General features: G+C 41.8%; 1 protein-coding gene across 2 annotated transcripts in view; it reads left to right on the top strand.

The window, feature by feature from the left end:
• The first annotated feature begins 1,109 nt into the window (after nt 1-1,109).
• LOC144892722 (sorting nexin-16-like) overlaps nt 1,110-17,135 on the top strand; it is a 78,517-nt gene continuing 62,491 nt past the window's right edge. For both annotated transcript variants that reach the window (XM_078781040.1, XM_078781041.1), the window contains exon 1: nt 1,110-1,466. In XM_078781040.1, coding sequence (XP_078637166.1) covers nt 1,266-1,466 — 201 coding nt within the window. In that variant the 5' untranslated portion in view covers nt 1,110-1,265. The remainder of the gene's footprint in view (nt 1,467-17,135) is intronic.

Raw genomic sequence — 17,135 nt, 5'->3', positions numbered from 1 at the left:
TTAACCTCCAAAGACAAAAAATTTCACAGGCTCAACAGGTAAGCCAACGGTCCAAGAGAGTACCTGTTATCATTGTGGATGCCCCTGTTCTTTCCGTGCTCTGTCCCCCAAATATTCCTTCAGGACGCACAAGATCTGCCAGCAACCCTCTTATGGTTAAACTGCCAAAATCAAGGCTCTCTGCTCACCTACACTCCTTCATTCCTCTTTTCTCCCGCCTCTGGAACAAACTCCCCCACTCTCTTCAATCCGTCTCCTTCCTCCAGGTGTTTAAAACAGCTGTTCACCACCATCTCTTATCTTCCCCCATCCAAAACCTTGATCTTTTCTACCCCCGTTAAAACACCGCAAATCCACCTCTTTCATCCCCAACTTTTTTCCTGAAATTCCTAGCAGTGTTAATTTGCTTTATACCGTGTACCCCCTCCCTCCTCCTCCAGCCCTCCCCCTTCCACAGATCTACCGACATCCCTGTTCTCATCTGTTGTGTTTGTGTGCGTCCCTCTCTCCCCCTCTTGTCTCCCGCTCCCTTCATTGTATCTTTTATGTGTCTGCACATGTTTTCATGTTCAATGTGTTAGCTCTTCCACGAGCCTCGATTCTGTACACAAAAAAAATGAAAATGCACTCGGCCAATTTCCCCAAATACCCTGCAAAAGTTGTTAATTGTCGTAAGTGTGGTAAAACTGGTCATTTTGCTAAGGTATGTCACAGTAAAGACCGCAATTACCAAGTGTGTAAAGTGACTGTACCAGATGTGACTGTTTTAAGCATAAACACACTTGCTACTGAACAAATTAGAATGAACCTATTTTGTGATGTTCGTCTTTGCACACCTGATGGACAGGCATTCTCAACTAAATTACTGGTGGACACAGGTTCAGTCGTTTGAATACTTCCAGAGTCTAACTACCTGGAGCATTTCCAGAGTGCACTTCTTACCGAACCAAATTGCTAGAGGGAGCTGAAGGTCGCTACCTGTCCTTCCTGTGTCCGACACTACCTGCCTCCCCTTCGTGTGTTCCGCTGGAGGGAGCTAAAGATCGCTACCTGTCCTTCCTGTTTCCGACACTACCTTCCTCCCCTTCGTGTGTTCCACTAGAGGGAGCTAACGGTCTTCACCTGGTCCTTCCTGGTCCGACCCCACTTGCCTCCCATTCGTATCTTCCAATACGGTGGTCACCTGGTCCATCCTGGGTCTGACCCCCACCTGCCTCGTCTCCGTGTCACCGAGACTCCAACATTGCTGCGAACCCCGAGCAGACATGGCCGAGGTAGCAGAGTCACGCAAGGCCAGGGCCAGGCTCAGGTCGGAGGGCGTCGTTTCATTCTCTACCTGTTCCGCAACCAGGGAGGAAGAGCTCGTTAAGGAGGAAGAGGAAACGAACGGAGAGGACGAGGATGCGACAAGACCCCTCGCTGCTGTCGTTGGTTACGAGGTGGCAGAACGAAGGTCAAAGTTCACGGTGAAATATAATTGGCACTTTAATTTAATACGTCATCTCGTGCTCATTTGTAATGACGTAATATTATATTCCCCTTTTCAGTGAATCTCGTCATTTTCACAAATTGTGTACATATCTATATATATATATATCTGTGCAGTATCTGTGTTGTGTTATCACTGAACTACTCCCTCAAACTTTTGTGAATCGTACCAAACCCCTGGTATGCACCTACCTCTCCCATGGGTAGGTCCTAATGGTTTTTTGTTTTTTTTAATGTCAATTTTTTTTTTTTTTTTACTTCAATCTTCAACTTCAATTGTTTATAAAATGTAATATCACGTATATTACAAATACATTTGTGCATTATGATTGTATTTTGATTGGTATAAACCATGACAAAACAGCAACTCAGGTGCAGTCATCGAGCTATAGAAGTGAACAAAAACATTATGCTAAATTAAAAAGGCAATGTAGGGATGACAAACGGTCTAAAGAAGGTCATAAACAAGATAGGGATGATGTTGGTTTAGAGAGTAGCCAACGGTATTGCCGTCACATAACAATCCCTACATCACTCACTCCAGACTATTGTCGAGGGCTAGGCCGAGCTAAAAGTATTAGAAGCTCCTGTATAATTTCAGGGACTTCTTGCTGCTTCAGTTGTCTTTCCTACTTTTCTTTTTTATCAACTTAGAGTAACCAATCACAAATGCAGGTAATGATAGAATGCTGTTTTTAGAGATGTTCATGCAGTTTGTAAGAAGTTGATGATCATGTACTGATATTATAACATTATATTCGGGCTGCTAATTTGTAGTCTCAGTATGTGGCGACACTACGAGAGTAATCAAGTACTGTGGTAACCAGTGGAGTGTTTGTAGAAGCTTGAAGCAACGATTGATGAAGTGTAAATGAGGCGGTGATGTGCGGATTGTTATGTGACGGCAATACTGTTCGCTACTCTCTAAACCAACATCAGCCCTATGTTGTTTATGACCTTTTTTTAGACTGTTTGTCATCCCTACATTGCCTTTTTAATTTAACATAAAAAATTTTATTCACTTGTTTCTGTAATTTTTTACAATGTGGAATAACACAATGGTACGGTGCTCGGAGGATGCCCAATCTTGGAGCAAAAGTGCCAAGATATCTTAGTCGGCAAAGTCAAACACTGCACATGTTCCTATATTGTCTTACGTAACCCTGACTGTATCTTGCAGCTCTGTCTTATTGCTCGTTTCTCAAAGAGTAATGTCTTCATGCAGCCTCAGGTCACACAAGGACCTGCACTTAGAAATGCCCAAAATAACTGATGTGGTTTCCCTTTAACCAATAGCACGGGACAGAGGTAAGGGGCGGAGCCTATATCAATTAATTGATCAATGACCACTCCAGGTGATGCAGTATGCCAAAACAAAGATGAAAGGAGCTCCAAATGTCAGTTCAAATATTTATTAAACGAGGAGGCCCGTTGGTCCAGAGGACCAAATTTTAATTGGGAACTTTTGGGTGTTCGGGGACTTTTGAGTCATCAGGGTCATCTTGGTCTTTTTAGACTCGGACTTTTTGGTAGTCTGGTTCCTCGGGGACTTTTGGGTCATCAGACCATTTGGGTCTGTGGAAGTGAAGAATTTATCTATGAATCGAGTGATTTTTATGAGCTACAACCTGTCAAAATCGTGTGTTTGGGACCTGCACACCTCACGACCAAATTTTGTGTAGGTTACAGATCGGATGTTTTTTGAAAATAGTGTACTTCCCAAATGATAAATGAAATATATAAAAAATGTTTTATACTGAGTTTTATAAGTAAAGATATTGTTTTTCTTGATAATTACTACGGCTGACAGCTAGCGTCACAATGTCTGAGAGAGTAAATTAGTATTCAGAGGTGTCCATTGTTTCGTAAAACTAATTACTATCGAGGCTTACTTGTAAATGCGCTTGGTAAACAAGCTTTCGTTGTGACTGTTAATAATGGACTCGGTACGAGGTCTCGGCTAACATTGTTTTGATAATAATTGTTTTGATGAGTAAATGCAAATTAATTGGTAATTATTTGCAGAGTGAGACAAAGAGTTCCCTGATACAATAGAAGTGGATGATTTACTCTGCATTGTCCCCTGTCGCACCGTGGAGCGAAAGGAGGACTATGGTTTCCCCCTCAGTCCGTGCGTAAGCAAAGGACCGAATTCTAATTTGGTGTGTGGGTGCAACCCACGTCAAAATCCAAGATGGCCGCCGCCATGTATGTCTGAACCTTGAGCTGAATATCTTGAAAAATAAGCGAAGTACCAACTTCTAATCTGGTGTGTGGGTGTATCTCGGCATAAGGGAGAACGCTATTGAAAATTGGGTCGCCACGTCAAAATCCAAGATGGCCGCCTTGCGTCTTCCACTTTGTCAACTCGCATCACTTCACCGACGGGGGACCGAGGCGTAACGCTTGTTTACTCTGCGCTGGCCTATGGGGGATGGGCCCAGTGCACCTTTCTCTATTTCCACTTACACGTTAATCTAATAAATAGTTTGAGGGAATTGTCAACGTTCTCAGTCAATCTTTCAAAAGAACAACAATTAAACATTGAATAAAAAGCTTCGGGTTGATCAAAGTTAAGGTGTAGAAAACCCCTGAAAGCTTTTCCCAAATATCCACCACGTGCATGGTAGTTTGGTAGACTAGCTATCTCCGGCATTCTGATCCTGAGATTTTCTCAGTAAAAATCTTTTGCAGCGGTATACACAGTATAAGAGTTTATACTTTTTCTTACACTGCACAATATATATACATAGGTTTTGTAATGTAATGTTATAATGATGTTTGACTTAATAATATTAAAGATGAGTTTTGCGGTTGACAAAGATGAATTTGGTGTGTTAGTTTCTAAGATGATATTTACAAGTTTAATAAGTAAATATATAAAGTTTTTTTGTAGTTTACGTTTACATAGTATAAGTTAAGTAAACTTGAGTAAAGATATATCCACTTATTTCTCTCAAATGCTTCACATTTGAAGATAGTCAATGAATGACCTTCGGCATTCTCCGCAAAGCCTGACAAAAGACAATGAGAACAGATGTTCCTCATTTAAAGGATTTGGAATGCAGACCTGCTCGGTGGGGAGTCCACTCATCCTCGCCTTTCACTCGACCAGCCACATTGTATCCCTCGATCCTTGCCCCCCTCCCACCCCAATATTTCATTCCACCATTCCCCACCTCCCTCATCCCTCCTACCTGCACTCTGCTCAACCAATCCTACTGCTCTCCTCCCGTTTTCTTCATGTGACCAATCCCATCTTCGCTCCTCCCTCTCCACTTTCTCCTCCCACTTTCAACTAGTATAAAGGTCAGGAATGATGTCAAATATTAGGATTTTTCACCTGGTTTGTTGTACTTAGGATTTCACTTATTCTGAATGTTGATGTTCGACTTGGTTTTGTAAATACTGAATGTTGATGTTGTACTTAGGATTCACTTGGTTTGTTGACTCTGTGCGTTGATTTTCACCCTAGGATAAAGTGGGTTTGTCTATACTGTATGTACACTGTATTCTATGCATGCTGGTGTTTGGTATGACATTTCTTTTGTACATCTCTACTGTACCAGGATTTTCACTTCGGACTTTGATCTAGGATTTTGTTGTCAATCTTGCAGTGTGCTGTCGTGCTTTGTAGTATGTTCTGCTTGGTTTGATACGGGTTTAATGTTTCTTGCTGTGTATTTCCTTGTAAACAAAAGTGATATCCTCCTCGGGAATTAAAATTTGTGATTCTTCTTCTGACAAAAGTTTTTTGGACATTGAAATCTTGATTCATCTATTACATACTGTCCAAAATATTCAACAGGTCCTTGGGGACTTTTGGGTCCTCGTGGACTTTTGGGTGATCTGGGTCTTTTGGGTCATCAAGGACTTTTGGGTCATCTTGGTCTTTTGGGTCCTTGGGGGGGGGGGGGGTCTTTTGGGTCAATTGTTAAAGGGTTTGCCAAGGTCTAAGGGGTCTCAGCAGTCTAAAGGGTTAAAAGGCACATTTGAATAGTACATAATTAATGAATAGACATCAAAAAGTATGACACACACACACACACACACACACACACACACACACACACACACACACACACACACACACCTCCATTTATAGTAGATTCAATTTGAGTGGATTGCTTGTTCAGGCTGTTTTGTATGACAGCATAAGTGATGCGCCGACATAGCGAATCTGGCGCTGAGAAACCGCGACTCGAGAAGGTTTATTGATCACGTGGTTTGCTTTTACCTTGACCCGCGACTAGAGGGTTCATGATCACGTGTCCCGTATGCGGTGTATAGCACTGGTACCTCACCATTATTTTATTTTCATAAATGTAACAATGAAAAACAAGGCATTTCCAAAGACAGGATATTTCTGCTGATATTATTTGTTGCCACATAACATTATCACCCATAACGCCGACACTGATGCAAATGTATCTAGCGGCTCCGCCCCCATCAACCTGATTGGCAGTCATAGCCACACCTACCCCAGTCCTATTCTTTCACAAAGGAATATAGTTTTACATACTTTGAGGAATAATTTCAAGGTACGAGAATTATAACAGCAAAGGATGTTGCAGGAAGTAAAACACTGTCGAATGGTAACAATCATTGCCATTGGTGGAGGCAGCTCGGAAATATGCCGTCTGAGGAAGAAGAGTATGAAGAGGAAGCGTATTATTATTATTGTTATTATTATTACTAGGGCATGCCCGTACTATATATATAGGACGTGCCCGTAAGTGCGTGATGTTACCGTACAATGAATGTATCGTCCCGACGCCGCAGCTCGGATGGCGCTGCAGTTAATCGGGCCCCCAAATTCCTCATCGACGATAACTAAACAATATATATACAGTGGAACCTTGACTTACGAGTTTAATTCGTTCCGTGACCGAGCTCGTAACTCAATTTGCTCGTTTCTCAAATTAAATTTCCCCATTGAAATGCATTGAAATGCTATTAATCCGTTCCAGCCCGCCAAAAACCACACCAATTTTTTTTTAAATATACAGTATATATAAAAATATCTCGCGCTTTATATTTCACCTGTATGCAGCATACAAGTTGGCAGGATGGCCTGGACTGGAGGTACGCACACTTGACTCTAAAGTCTAAACTGTCCAGCCTGGGTTTGAATCCCGACCTAGCTATAACCTGTCATGGGTGAATCACAGGCAGGGTGATTCATCAATGTGTGTACCGCTAAACTGGGCGCCCCGTTTGCGTCCCATTAGTTGTTGGATGTTAAGGATCTCACCGTGTTTTCCACAAAGAGAAGGCGAGCTATCGCCGGCACTCTGAACAAGTTGACGGCAGAGATACTGTACGTGCACGTCAAGATAACCACGTGTCGCACGATCTCTTGTCATGGTCCACAAGATTATCACAGAGAGGTGCAGCTTCCAGCGTTTCGAGATCTGATCCAGGCCTATCCAACGAGACCGGTCCCAGCGTTCTAGGCCCGGTGGTTGTCTCAGACGGACCCGACAACGGCAGTGTTCGTTTTAACTCGATTCGATTCGAGCGCCGACGTGCCGGCGAACAAAACCGGTCATATCTTTTGAACGCGTGGCTCGATTTTTACAAAATAAACTTTTTCTTGAAGGTCTGAACCGTGCGCTCAAAACGATACCGAGTTTGACTAAAATGCAGCGCTATACTACGACAGAGATACTGTACGTGCACGGCAAGATAACCACGTGACCGGGTGGCGAAAGCTCGTAACTCGGATCTCGGCTCGCATCTCAAAGCAATAAACTGCCAGAGTGACGGCTCGTATCTCGAAAAACTCGTAAGTCAAGGTTCCACTGTATATGAATCGCACCGTACATACCTCCTTCTAGATCTTGTTCTTGTCTTGATATACTCACTCAGGCTCACTCTACCACGACTGAGTCCTCCCAGCTCCTCCAAATGGCGCCCGCTAGCCGCTACGTAAGTCCAGAAGTGACGTCCTCATTTGACTGTCCGGAAGGTCGCAAATCGCAGTTACGATGAATCGCAAATTAGTTTTAATTAGTTTTAAAACATAGTTTAACGGCAACATAGTTTGCCGACGGGAAATAAATGAATACGCTCTCAAATGTGCCATCCGAGGCAGAGTCTGTTCGCCACGTTCGGCACACGTGATAGCTCGCTGCTCTCTGATTGGTTGAATCGTTTTTTGGACATAGCTCGGTAACTACTTCTGCGATTAATTTAAAACCTTGAAAAGGCACATCCTCGGGTCCCCAGCAATATACCTGGCAAGTTTAAAGTATATCGGACCGGTAGTTGTCGAGAAACAGCGGTCACAGACAAACATACATACAAACATACAAACATACAAACATACAAACATACAAACATACAAACATACACACAGAGATTGCTGGAATTATAGATAGATGAACAAGAAGTTTAATTCCCGGGTTTGACCAATCTCGTTATTTTGCTTTATTTTGCTTTTGCCTTGGTCTGGAGAAATGAAAAGTGATCCCTACCTCGACAATCAGCTGAACAGACCAGGTCGGCTCTCATCTGTAGCTCAAGTGAGCTTTTAAAGAAGATACTCCAACTTTGGTTTTGGATGCAGCAGATGGGAGCGATATTTTTTTCCGTGCCGTCCTTACATGGAGAGTACTACGGTACTCTCTGATATCTACATATCTGGGCCGTGTCTGTGTTCGCACTGAACTACTCCCTCAAACGTTTGTTTCCGTGGTTGTGAAGTGTTTTTAATTACGTGGTGGTGAGATGTTTTTAATTGCATGATGGTGAGATATTTTTAATTACGTGGTGGTGATATTTTTAATTACGTGGTAGTGAGATGTTTTTAATTACGTGGTGGTGATATTTTTAATTACGTGGTAGTGAGATGTTTTTAATTACGTGGTGGTGAGATGTTTTTAATTGCATGATGGTGAGATATTTTTAATTACGTGGTGGTGAGATATTTTTAATTGCATGATGGTGAGATGTTTTTAATTACGTGGTAGTGAGATATTTTTAATTACGTGGTAGTGAGATATTTTTAATTACGTGGTGGTGAGATGTTTTTAATTGCATGATGGTGAGATATTTTTAATTACGTGGTGGTGATATTTTTAATTACGTGGTAGTGAGATGTTTTTAATTACGTGGTGGTGAGATGTTTTTAATTGCATGATGGTGAGATATTTTTAATTACGTGGTAGTGAGATGTTTTTAATTACGTGGTGGTGATATTTTTAATTACGTGGTGGTGATATTTTTAATTACGTGGTGGTGAGATGTTTTTAATTGCATGATGGTGAGATATTTTTAATTACGTGGTGGTGATATTTTAAATTACGTGGTGGTGAGATATTTTTAATTACGTGGTGGTGATATTTTTAATTACGTGGTAGTGAGATGTTTTTAATTACGTGGTGGTGAGATGTTTTTAATTACGTGGTGGTGAGATGTTTTTAATTATGTGGTGGCGAGATGTTTTTAATTACGTGGTGGTGAGATGTTTTTAATTATGTGGTGGTGAGATGTTTTTAATTACATGGTGGCGAGATGTTTTTAATTACGTGGTGGTGCAATGTTTTTAAATACGTGGTCGTGAGATGTTTTTAATTATGTGGTGGTGCGATGTTTTTAATTACGTGGTGGTGAGATGTTTTTAATTACGTGGTGGTGAGATGTTTTTAATTACGTGATGGTGAGATGTTTTTAATTACGTGGTGGTGAGATGTATTTAATTACGTGGTGGTGAGATGTTTTTAATTACGTGGTGGTGAGATGTTTTTAATTACGTGGTGGTGAGGTGTTTTTAATTACGTGGTGGTGAGATGTTTTTAATTACGTGATGGTGAGGTGTTTTTAATTTCGTGGTGGTGAGATGTTTTTAATTACGTGGTGGTGAGATGTTTTTAATTACCTGGTGGTGAGATGTTTTTAATTACGTGGTGGTGAGGTGTTTTCAATTACGTGGTGGTGAGATGTTGTTAATTACGTGGTGGTGAGATGTTTCTAATTACATGGTGGTGAGATGTTTTTAAGTATGTGATGGTGAGATGTTTTTACTTACGTGGTGGTGAAGTGTATTTAATTACGTGTTAGTGAGATGTATTTAATTACGTAGTGGTGAGATGTTTTGAATTACATGGTGGTGAGGTGTTTTTAATTACGTGGTGGTGAGGTGTTTTTAATTACGTGGTGGTGTGTTTTTAATTACGTGGTGGTGAGGTGTTTTTAATTATGTGGTGGTGAGGTGTTTTTAATTACGTGGTGGTGAGGTGATTTTAATTACGTGGTGGTAAGGTGATTTTAATTACATGGTGGTGAGGTGTTTTTAATTACATGGTGGTGAGGTGTTTTTAATTACGTGGTGGTGAGGTGTATTTAATTACGTGTTGGTGAGATGTATTTAATTACGTGGTGGTGAGGTGTTTTTAATTACATGGTGGTGTGTTTTTAATTATGTGGTGGTGAGGTGTTTTTAATTACGTGGTGGTGTGTTTTTAATTACGTGGTGGTGAGGTGTTTTTAATTACGTGGTGGTGAGGTGTTTTTAATTACGTGGTGGTGAGATGTTTTTAATTACGTGGTGGTGAGGTGTTTTTAATTACGTGGTGGTGAGATGTTTTTAATTACGTGGTGGTGAGATGTTTTTAATTACGTGGTGGTGAGGTGTTTTTAATTACGTGGTGGTGAGATGTTTTTAATTACGTGGTGGTGAGATGTTTTTAATTACGTGGTGGTGAGGTGTTTTTAATTACGTGGTGGTGAGGTGTTTTTAATTACATGGTGGTGAGGTGTTTTTAATTACGTGGTGGTGAGATGTTTTTAATTACGTGGTGGTGAGATGTTTTTAAGTATGTGATGGTGAGATGTTTTTACTTACGTGGTGGTGAAGTGTATTTAATTACGTGTTAGTGAGATGTATTTAATTACGTAGTGGTGAGATGTTTTGAATTACATGGTGGTGAGGTGTTTTTAATTACGTGGTGGTGAGGTGTTTTTAATTACGTGGTGGTGTGTTTTTAATTACGTGGTGGTGAGGTGTTTTTAATTATGTGGTGGTGAGGTGTTTTTAATTACGTGGTGGTGAGGTGATTTTAATTACGTGGTGGTAAGGTGATTTTAATTACATGGTGGTGAGGTGTTTTTAATTACATGGTGGTGAGGTGTTTTTAATTACGTGGTGGTGAGGTGTATTTAATTACGTGTTGGTGAGATGTATTTAATTACGTGGTGGTGAGGTGTTTTTAATTACATGGTGGTGTGTTTTTAATTATGTGGTGGTGAGGTGTTTTTAATTACGTGGTGGTGTGTTTTTAATTACGTGGTGGTGAGGTGTTTTTAATTACGTGGTGGTGAGGTGTTTTTAATTACGTGGTGGTGAGATGTTTTTAATTACGTGGTGGTGAGGTGTTTTTAATTACGTGGTGGTGAGATGTTTTTAATTACGTGGTGGTGAGATGTTTTTAATTACGTGGTGGTGAGGTGTTTTTAATTACGTGGTGGTGAGGCGTTTTTAATTACGTGGTGGTGAGTTGTTTTTAATTACGTGGTGGTATGTTTTTAATTACGTGGTGGTGGTGTTTTTAATTACGTGGTGGTATGTTTTTAATTACGTGGTGGTGAGGTGTTTTTAATTACGTGGTGGTGAGATGTTTTTAATTATGTGGTGGTGAGATGTTTTTAATTACGTGGTGGTGAGGTGTTTTTAATTATGTGGTGGTGAGATGTTTTTAAGTACGTGGTGGTGAGATGTTTTTAATTACGTGGTGGTGAGATGTTTTTAATTACGTGGTGGTGAGGTGTTTTTAATTACGTGGTGGTGAGGTGTTTTTAATTACATGGTGGTGAGGTGTTTTTAATTACGTGGTGGTGAGATGTTTTTAATTACGTGGTGGTGAGATGTTTTTAATTACGTGGTGGTGAGATGTTTTTAATTACGTGGTGGTGAGATGTTTTTAATTACGTGGTGGTGAGATGTTTTTAATTACGTGATGGTGAGGTGTTTTTAATTACGTGGTGGTGAGGTGTTTTTAATTACATGGTGGTGTGTTTTTAATTATGTGGTGGTGAGGTGTTTTTAATTACGTGGTGGTGTGTTTTTAATTACGTGGTGGTGAGGTGTTTTTAATTACGTGGTGGTGAGGTGTTTTTAATTACGTGGTGGTGAGATGTTTTTAATTACGTGGTGGTGAGGTGTTTTTAATTACGTGGTGGTGAGATGTTTTTAATTACGTGGTGGTGAGATGTTTTTAATTACGTGGTGGTGAGGTGTTTTTAATTACGTGGTGGTGAGGCGTTTTTAATTACGTGGTGGTGAGTTGTTTTTAATTACGTGGTGGTATGTTTTTAATTACGTGGTGGTGGTGTTTTTAATTACGTGGTGGTATGTTTTTAATTACGTGGTGGTGAGGTGTTTTTAATTACGTGGTGGTGAGATGTTTTTAATTACGTGGTGGTGAGGTGTTTTTAATTACGTGGTGGTGAGGTGTTTTTAATTACGTGGTGGTGAGGTGTTTTTAATTACGTGGTGGTGAGATGTTTTTAATTACGTGGTGGTGAGATGTTTTTAATTACGTGGTGGTGAGGTGTTTTTAATTACGTGGTGGTGAGATGTTTTTAAGTACGTGGTGGTGAGATGTTTTTAATTACGTGGTGGTGAGATGTTTTTAATTACGTGGTGGTGAGGTGTTTTTAATTACGTGGTGGTGAGGTGTTTTTAATTACGTGGTGGTGAGATGTTTTTAATTACGTGGTGGTGAGATGTTTTTAATTACGTGGTGGTGAGATGTTTTTAATTACGTGGTGGTGAGATGTTTTTAATTACGTGGTGGTGAGATGTTTTTAATTACGTGATGGTGAGGTGTTTTTAATTACGTGGTGGTGAGGTGTTTTTAATTAAGTGGTGGTGAGGTCAGTTTTATCTATCAGTTGTTATTATCTAACATTATTTTATCAAACAACTGTCAGTTTTCAGATAGGGAGAAGATCAGTTTTCCGACAGGGAGACGATCAGTTTTCAGACAGGGAGACGATCAGTTTTCAGTTAGGGAGAAGATCAGTTTTCAGACAGGGAGACGATCAGTTTTCAGTTAGGGACAAGATCAGTTTTCAGACAAGGAGACTATTAGTTTTGAGATCGGGAGACGATCAGTTTTCAGATAGGGAGACGATCAGTTTTCAGATAGGGAGACGATGACATTTCAGAAAGGTAGACGATCAGTTTTCAGATAGGGAGATGATCAGTTTTCAGATAGGGAGATGATCAGTTTTCAGATAGGGAGACGATCAGTTTTCAGATAGCGAGACAAGCAGTTTTCAGATAGGGAGATGAGCAGTTTTCAGATACGGAGACGAGCAGTTTTCAGATAGGGAGACGAGCAGTTTTCAGATAGCGAGACGATCAGTTTTCAGATAGCGAGACGAGCAGTTTTCAGATCGGGAGACGAGCAGTTTTCAGATCGGGAGATGAGCAGTTTTCAGATAGCGAGACGATCAGTTTTCAGATAGCGAGACGAGCAGTTTTCAGATCGGGAGATGAGCAGTTTTCAGATCGGGAGACGAGCAGTTTTCAGATAGGGAGACGAGCAGTTTTCAGATAGGGAGACGAGCAGTTTTCAGATAGGGAGACGAGCAGTTTTCAGATAGGGAGACGAGCAGTTTTCAGATAGGGAGACGAGCAGTTTTCAGACAGGGAGACGAGCAGTTTTCAGATAGGGAGACGATCAGTTTTCAGATAGAGAGACGATCAGTTTTCAGATAGAGAGACGATCAGTTTTCAGATAGGGAGACGATCAGGTTTCAGATCGGGAGAAGATCAGTTTTCAGATAGGGAGACGATCAGTTTTCAGATAGGGAGACGATCAGTTTTCAGAAAGATAGACGATCAGTTTTCAGAAAGATAGACGATCAGTTTTCAGAAAGATAGACGATCAGTTTTCAGATAGGGAGACGATCAGTTTTCAGATAGGGAGACGATCAGTTTTCAGAAAGATAGACGATCGGTTTTCAGAAAGATAGACGATCAGTTTTCAGAAAGATAGACGATCAGGTTTCAGATCGGGAGAAGATCAGTTTTCAGATAGGGAGACTATCAGTTTTCAGATAGGGAGACGATCAGTTTTCAGAAAGATAGACGATCAGTTTTCAGAAAGATAGACGAGCAGTTTTCAGCAAGATAGACTATCAGTTTTCAGATAGGGAGACGATCAGTTTTCAGATAGGGAGACGATCAGTTTTCAGAAAGATAGAATATCAGTTTTCAGATAGGGAGACGATCAGTTTTCAGATAGATAGACGATCAGTTTTCAGAAAGATAGACGATCAGTTTTCAGAAAGATAGACGATCAGTTTTCAGAAAGATAGACGATCAGTTTTCAGATCGGGAGAAGATCAGTTTTCAGATCGGGAGAAGATCAGTTTTCAGATAGAGAGACGATCAGTTTTCAGAAAGATAGACGATCAGTTTTCAGATAGGGGGACGAGGAGTTTTCAGATAGGGAGACGATCATGCAGAAATAGTGGAAAGTTTCAAAGTTTCATCTTCCTGTTTTCTAAGATTGAAGTGAGTGGAAAATTTTGAGGAGAATAATGAAATGTAATAGAGAGTCGGCGTTGGGGGCAACAGGAATGCCGGGATTGACAAAGGACTGGAAAGACAAGGATGTGACAATACAGACAAAGAGGAGCCTGGTGAAGACAAGGATGTGACAATGCAGACGAAGAGGAGCCTGGTGAATGGTCTGGTATTTCCAGTGAGTCTTGGACAGTGAAAAGGAAAGTAAGGAAGAAGATTGACCATTTTGAAATCTTAGAAGAAAATAGACACCATGTCATGTACATTAGAAACGCTGATGCGAAAGCAGAAACTGTCGTACTTCAGACACATCATGTGTGCAGAAAATGAAGGTCTGGAAAAATGAACCATATTGGGAAGAGTTGAGGGGGAAAGAGAGAGGTAGACCTTGTAGATGCTGGATGGATGGGGTAAAGGCTGAAACCAAGCTGTCTTGGCCAGAAAGCGTTGGGAAACAGTTTAGGATAGGGATGTTTGGAGAGATCTGATCATGAACGTCATTGGCAGTGGTACATGACTTGACGGAATTAGATAAGTAGTGAAAGGCTGTGTTTGTGGCAACTTTTATGCCTCCGTTCCTGAAGGTGACCGGAGGCATTATGTTTTCGGGTTGTCCGGCCTTTCGTCCTCTATGGGCTAAACCTTGTTTTCCTCTGCAACCACATGTCCGATTGAGATGAAACTTTCAGGGTAGGAGTGACACCCATGCAGATTGTTTTTTTATATATAATTGTGACGTCATAGGTCACATGGTACAGCAGCCATTTGGATTAAATGCAAATGAAAATTTTTTTTCTCAGAAACCGCTGAATGGAAAAATGTGAAACTTGGCACATTGTCATGTACTCCCAACGTGGAACAAAAGCATGATAATGATGACATCATAGGTGAAGTGCTATACCAGCCATAAATGTTTGGGTCCCAAAACGTCCCAAACCCAAAATGGGTCCCAAACGGGTCCCAAATGGGTCCCAAACCCATCCCTCTCTGTACCCACCATACCCAGCTGCTCCTGGACTCCGTGTCCTTTCCTCCTGACAAGGTGGAAAAGTTTATGTCAACCCTCGACTCTGATTCTGCAACCTGACCCGACGGCATCAGCCCACGGGTCCTAAAATCCTGCTCTGCCGCTCTATCTCACCCTCTCTCTATTCTCTTCACCCTCTCTTTTGCTCAAGGTCAACTGCCATCTGCTTGGAAATCAGCCAACATCACCGCTTTGCACAAAAAAGGTGCAAAAACAGATCCTAGCAACTACAGACCAATCAGCCTTCTCCCAATTATCAGCAAAGTCATGGAATCCATCATTGCTTCGGATATGAAATCTTTCCTCTTCTCCAATGGCTTGATCTCTGAGCATCAATTTGGTTTCAGACCAGGTCACTCTACTCTGGACATGCTGCTTCTGCTGTCTCAACAATGGATGGAGGTCCTCAATGACAAACAGGAAATTAGAGCTGTCTCCCTCGACATATCACGTGCCTTCGATACGGTCTGGCACCCCGCTCTGCTCACCAAACTCTCCTCCTTTGGTATCCATGGAAATCTCCACGCATGGCTGGCTGACTTCCTCTCTCGTCGTCGTCAACGTGTGGCCCTGAATGGGGTTCTCTCATCTCCTCTTCCTGTTCAGGCTGGAGTTCCCCAAGGCAGTGTTCTGGGCCCTGTGCTTTTTCTGGTCTTCATCAATGATCTCTCTGACTCTCTTGAAAATCCTCTCTATCTCTTTGCTGATGACTCCACTCTCTGCCGCTCCATTCCTCTTCCCTCAGATCGGCAGTCTGCAGCCTCCTCACTCTCTGAAGACTTGGACAAAATCACAGACTAGTCAAACAAGTGGAACATGTCTTTCAATCCTGACAAATCTCACACTCTTACTATGTCTCTCCGAAAAGATCGACTGGACAACCCTCCCATCTACTTTCTCAACAATCCTCTCCAAGAAGTTCTGTCGCTCAAGCTTTTGGGTCTCACTATCTGCCATGATCTTTCTTGGGAAAACCACATTTCCAAGCTGGCCTCCAAAGCCAGTCGCCGACTGGGCATCCTCCGTCGTGCGAAGTCCTTCCTCGGCACACCTGAGCTCCTCACCACATACAAGGCTTTCATCCGCAGCTCAATGGAATACTGTTCTCCCCTATGGGCCGGTGCTCCTGCCTCACACCTAGCTCGGCTTCACGCTGTTGAAACCAAAGCTTTCAGAATTATTGGAATCTCCCGCGATGAAGCTATCTCTGAGGGCCTTTCACTCACTCACCGCAGGCAGGTAGGTGGTCTTTCTGTCTTCTGCCGACTCCTCTCCGGCCTTGCACCCCCAGCTCTTTCTGTGCTCTGTCCCCCAAATATTCCTACAGGTCGCACAAGATCTGCCAGCAACCGTCTGATGGCTAAACTGCCGAAATCTCGGCTCTCTGCTCACCTTCACTCTTTCATTCCTCTTTTCTCCCGCCTCTGGAACAAACTCCCTCACTCCCTTCAATCCCACGCCTCCCTCCAGGTCTTTAAAACAGCTGTTCACCACCATCTCTTATCTTCCCCCATCCAAAACCTTGATCTTTTCTACCCCCACTAATTCACCCCAGATCCACCTTGTTTGAAATTCCAACTTCTTTCCTGGAAGTCCTGGCAGTGTCCATATGTTTTATACCTCTCCCACCCCCCCCCCCCCCTTCCCATGCCCTCGCCCCCAAAGCCCTCACCCTCTCTGAGATATCTCGATGTCTCCATGTCTCTCGGTCCCTGCTCTCAAATGTTGTGTTTGTGTCCTTCCCCCTCTCTCCCCATCTTGTCTACCGCTCCCGATGTTATATGTTTTTGTGTCGGTTTGTCTTTCTGTGTGATTAATGTTCGCTCTTTCACGAGCCTCGATCTTGTATACAAAAAAAAAAAGAAAAAGGTTTTAATGGAATTCCTTATCCTAAAATCTGAAATTGCATGCACATTATCTGTGACGCATTTGTATTGAAATATTAAATTTATGACATCATCGGTCACATGGTTTGGCAGCCATATTGGATTTCACCTAAAACATTTTTAAAAAATCTCCCAAACCCCCAAATCAATTGAATCTAAACTTTACGTGTGTCATTGACTAGGCATGGCAATT

Source organism: Myxine glutinosa, chromosome 6 (genome assembly GCF_964187855.1).
Source record: "Myxine glutinosa chromosome 6, kmMyxGlut1.1, whole genome shotgun sequence".
NCBI lineage: Eukaryota > Metazoa > Chordata > Myxini > Myxiniformes > Myxinidae > Myxine > Myxine glutinosa.
This window is presented reverse-complemented; position numbering and strand designations above follow the sequence as displayed.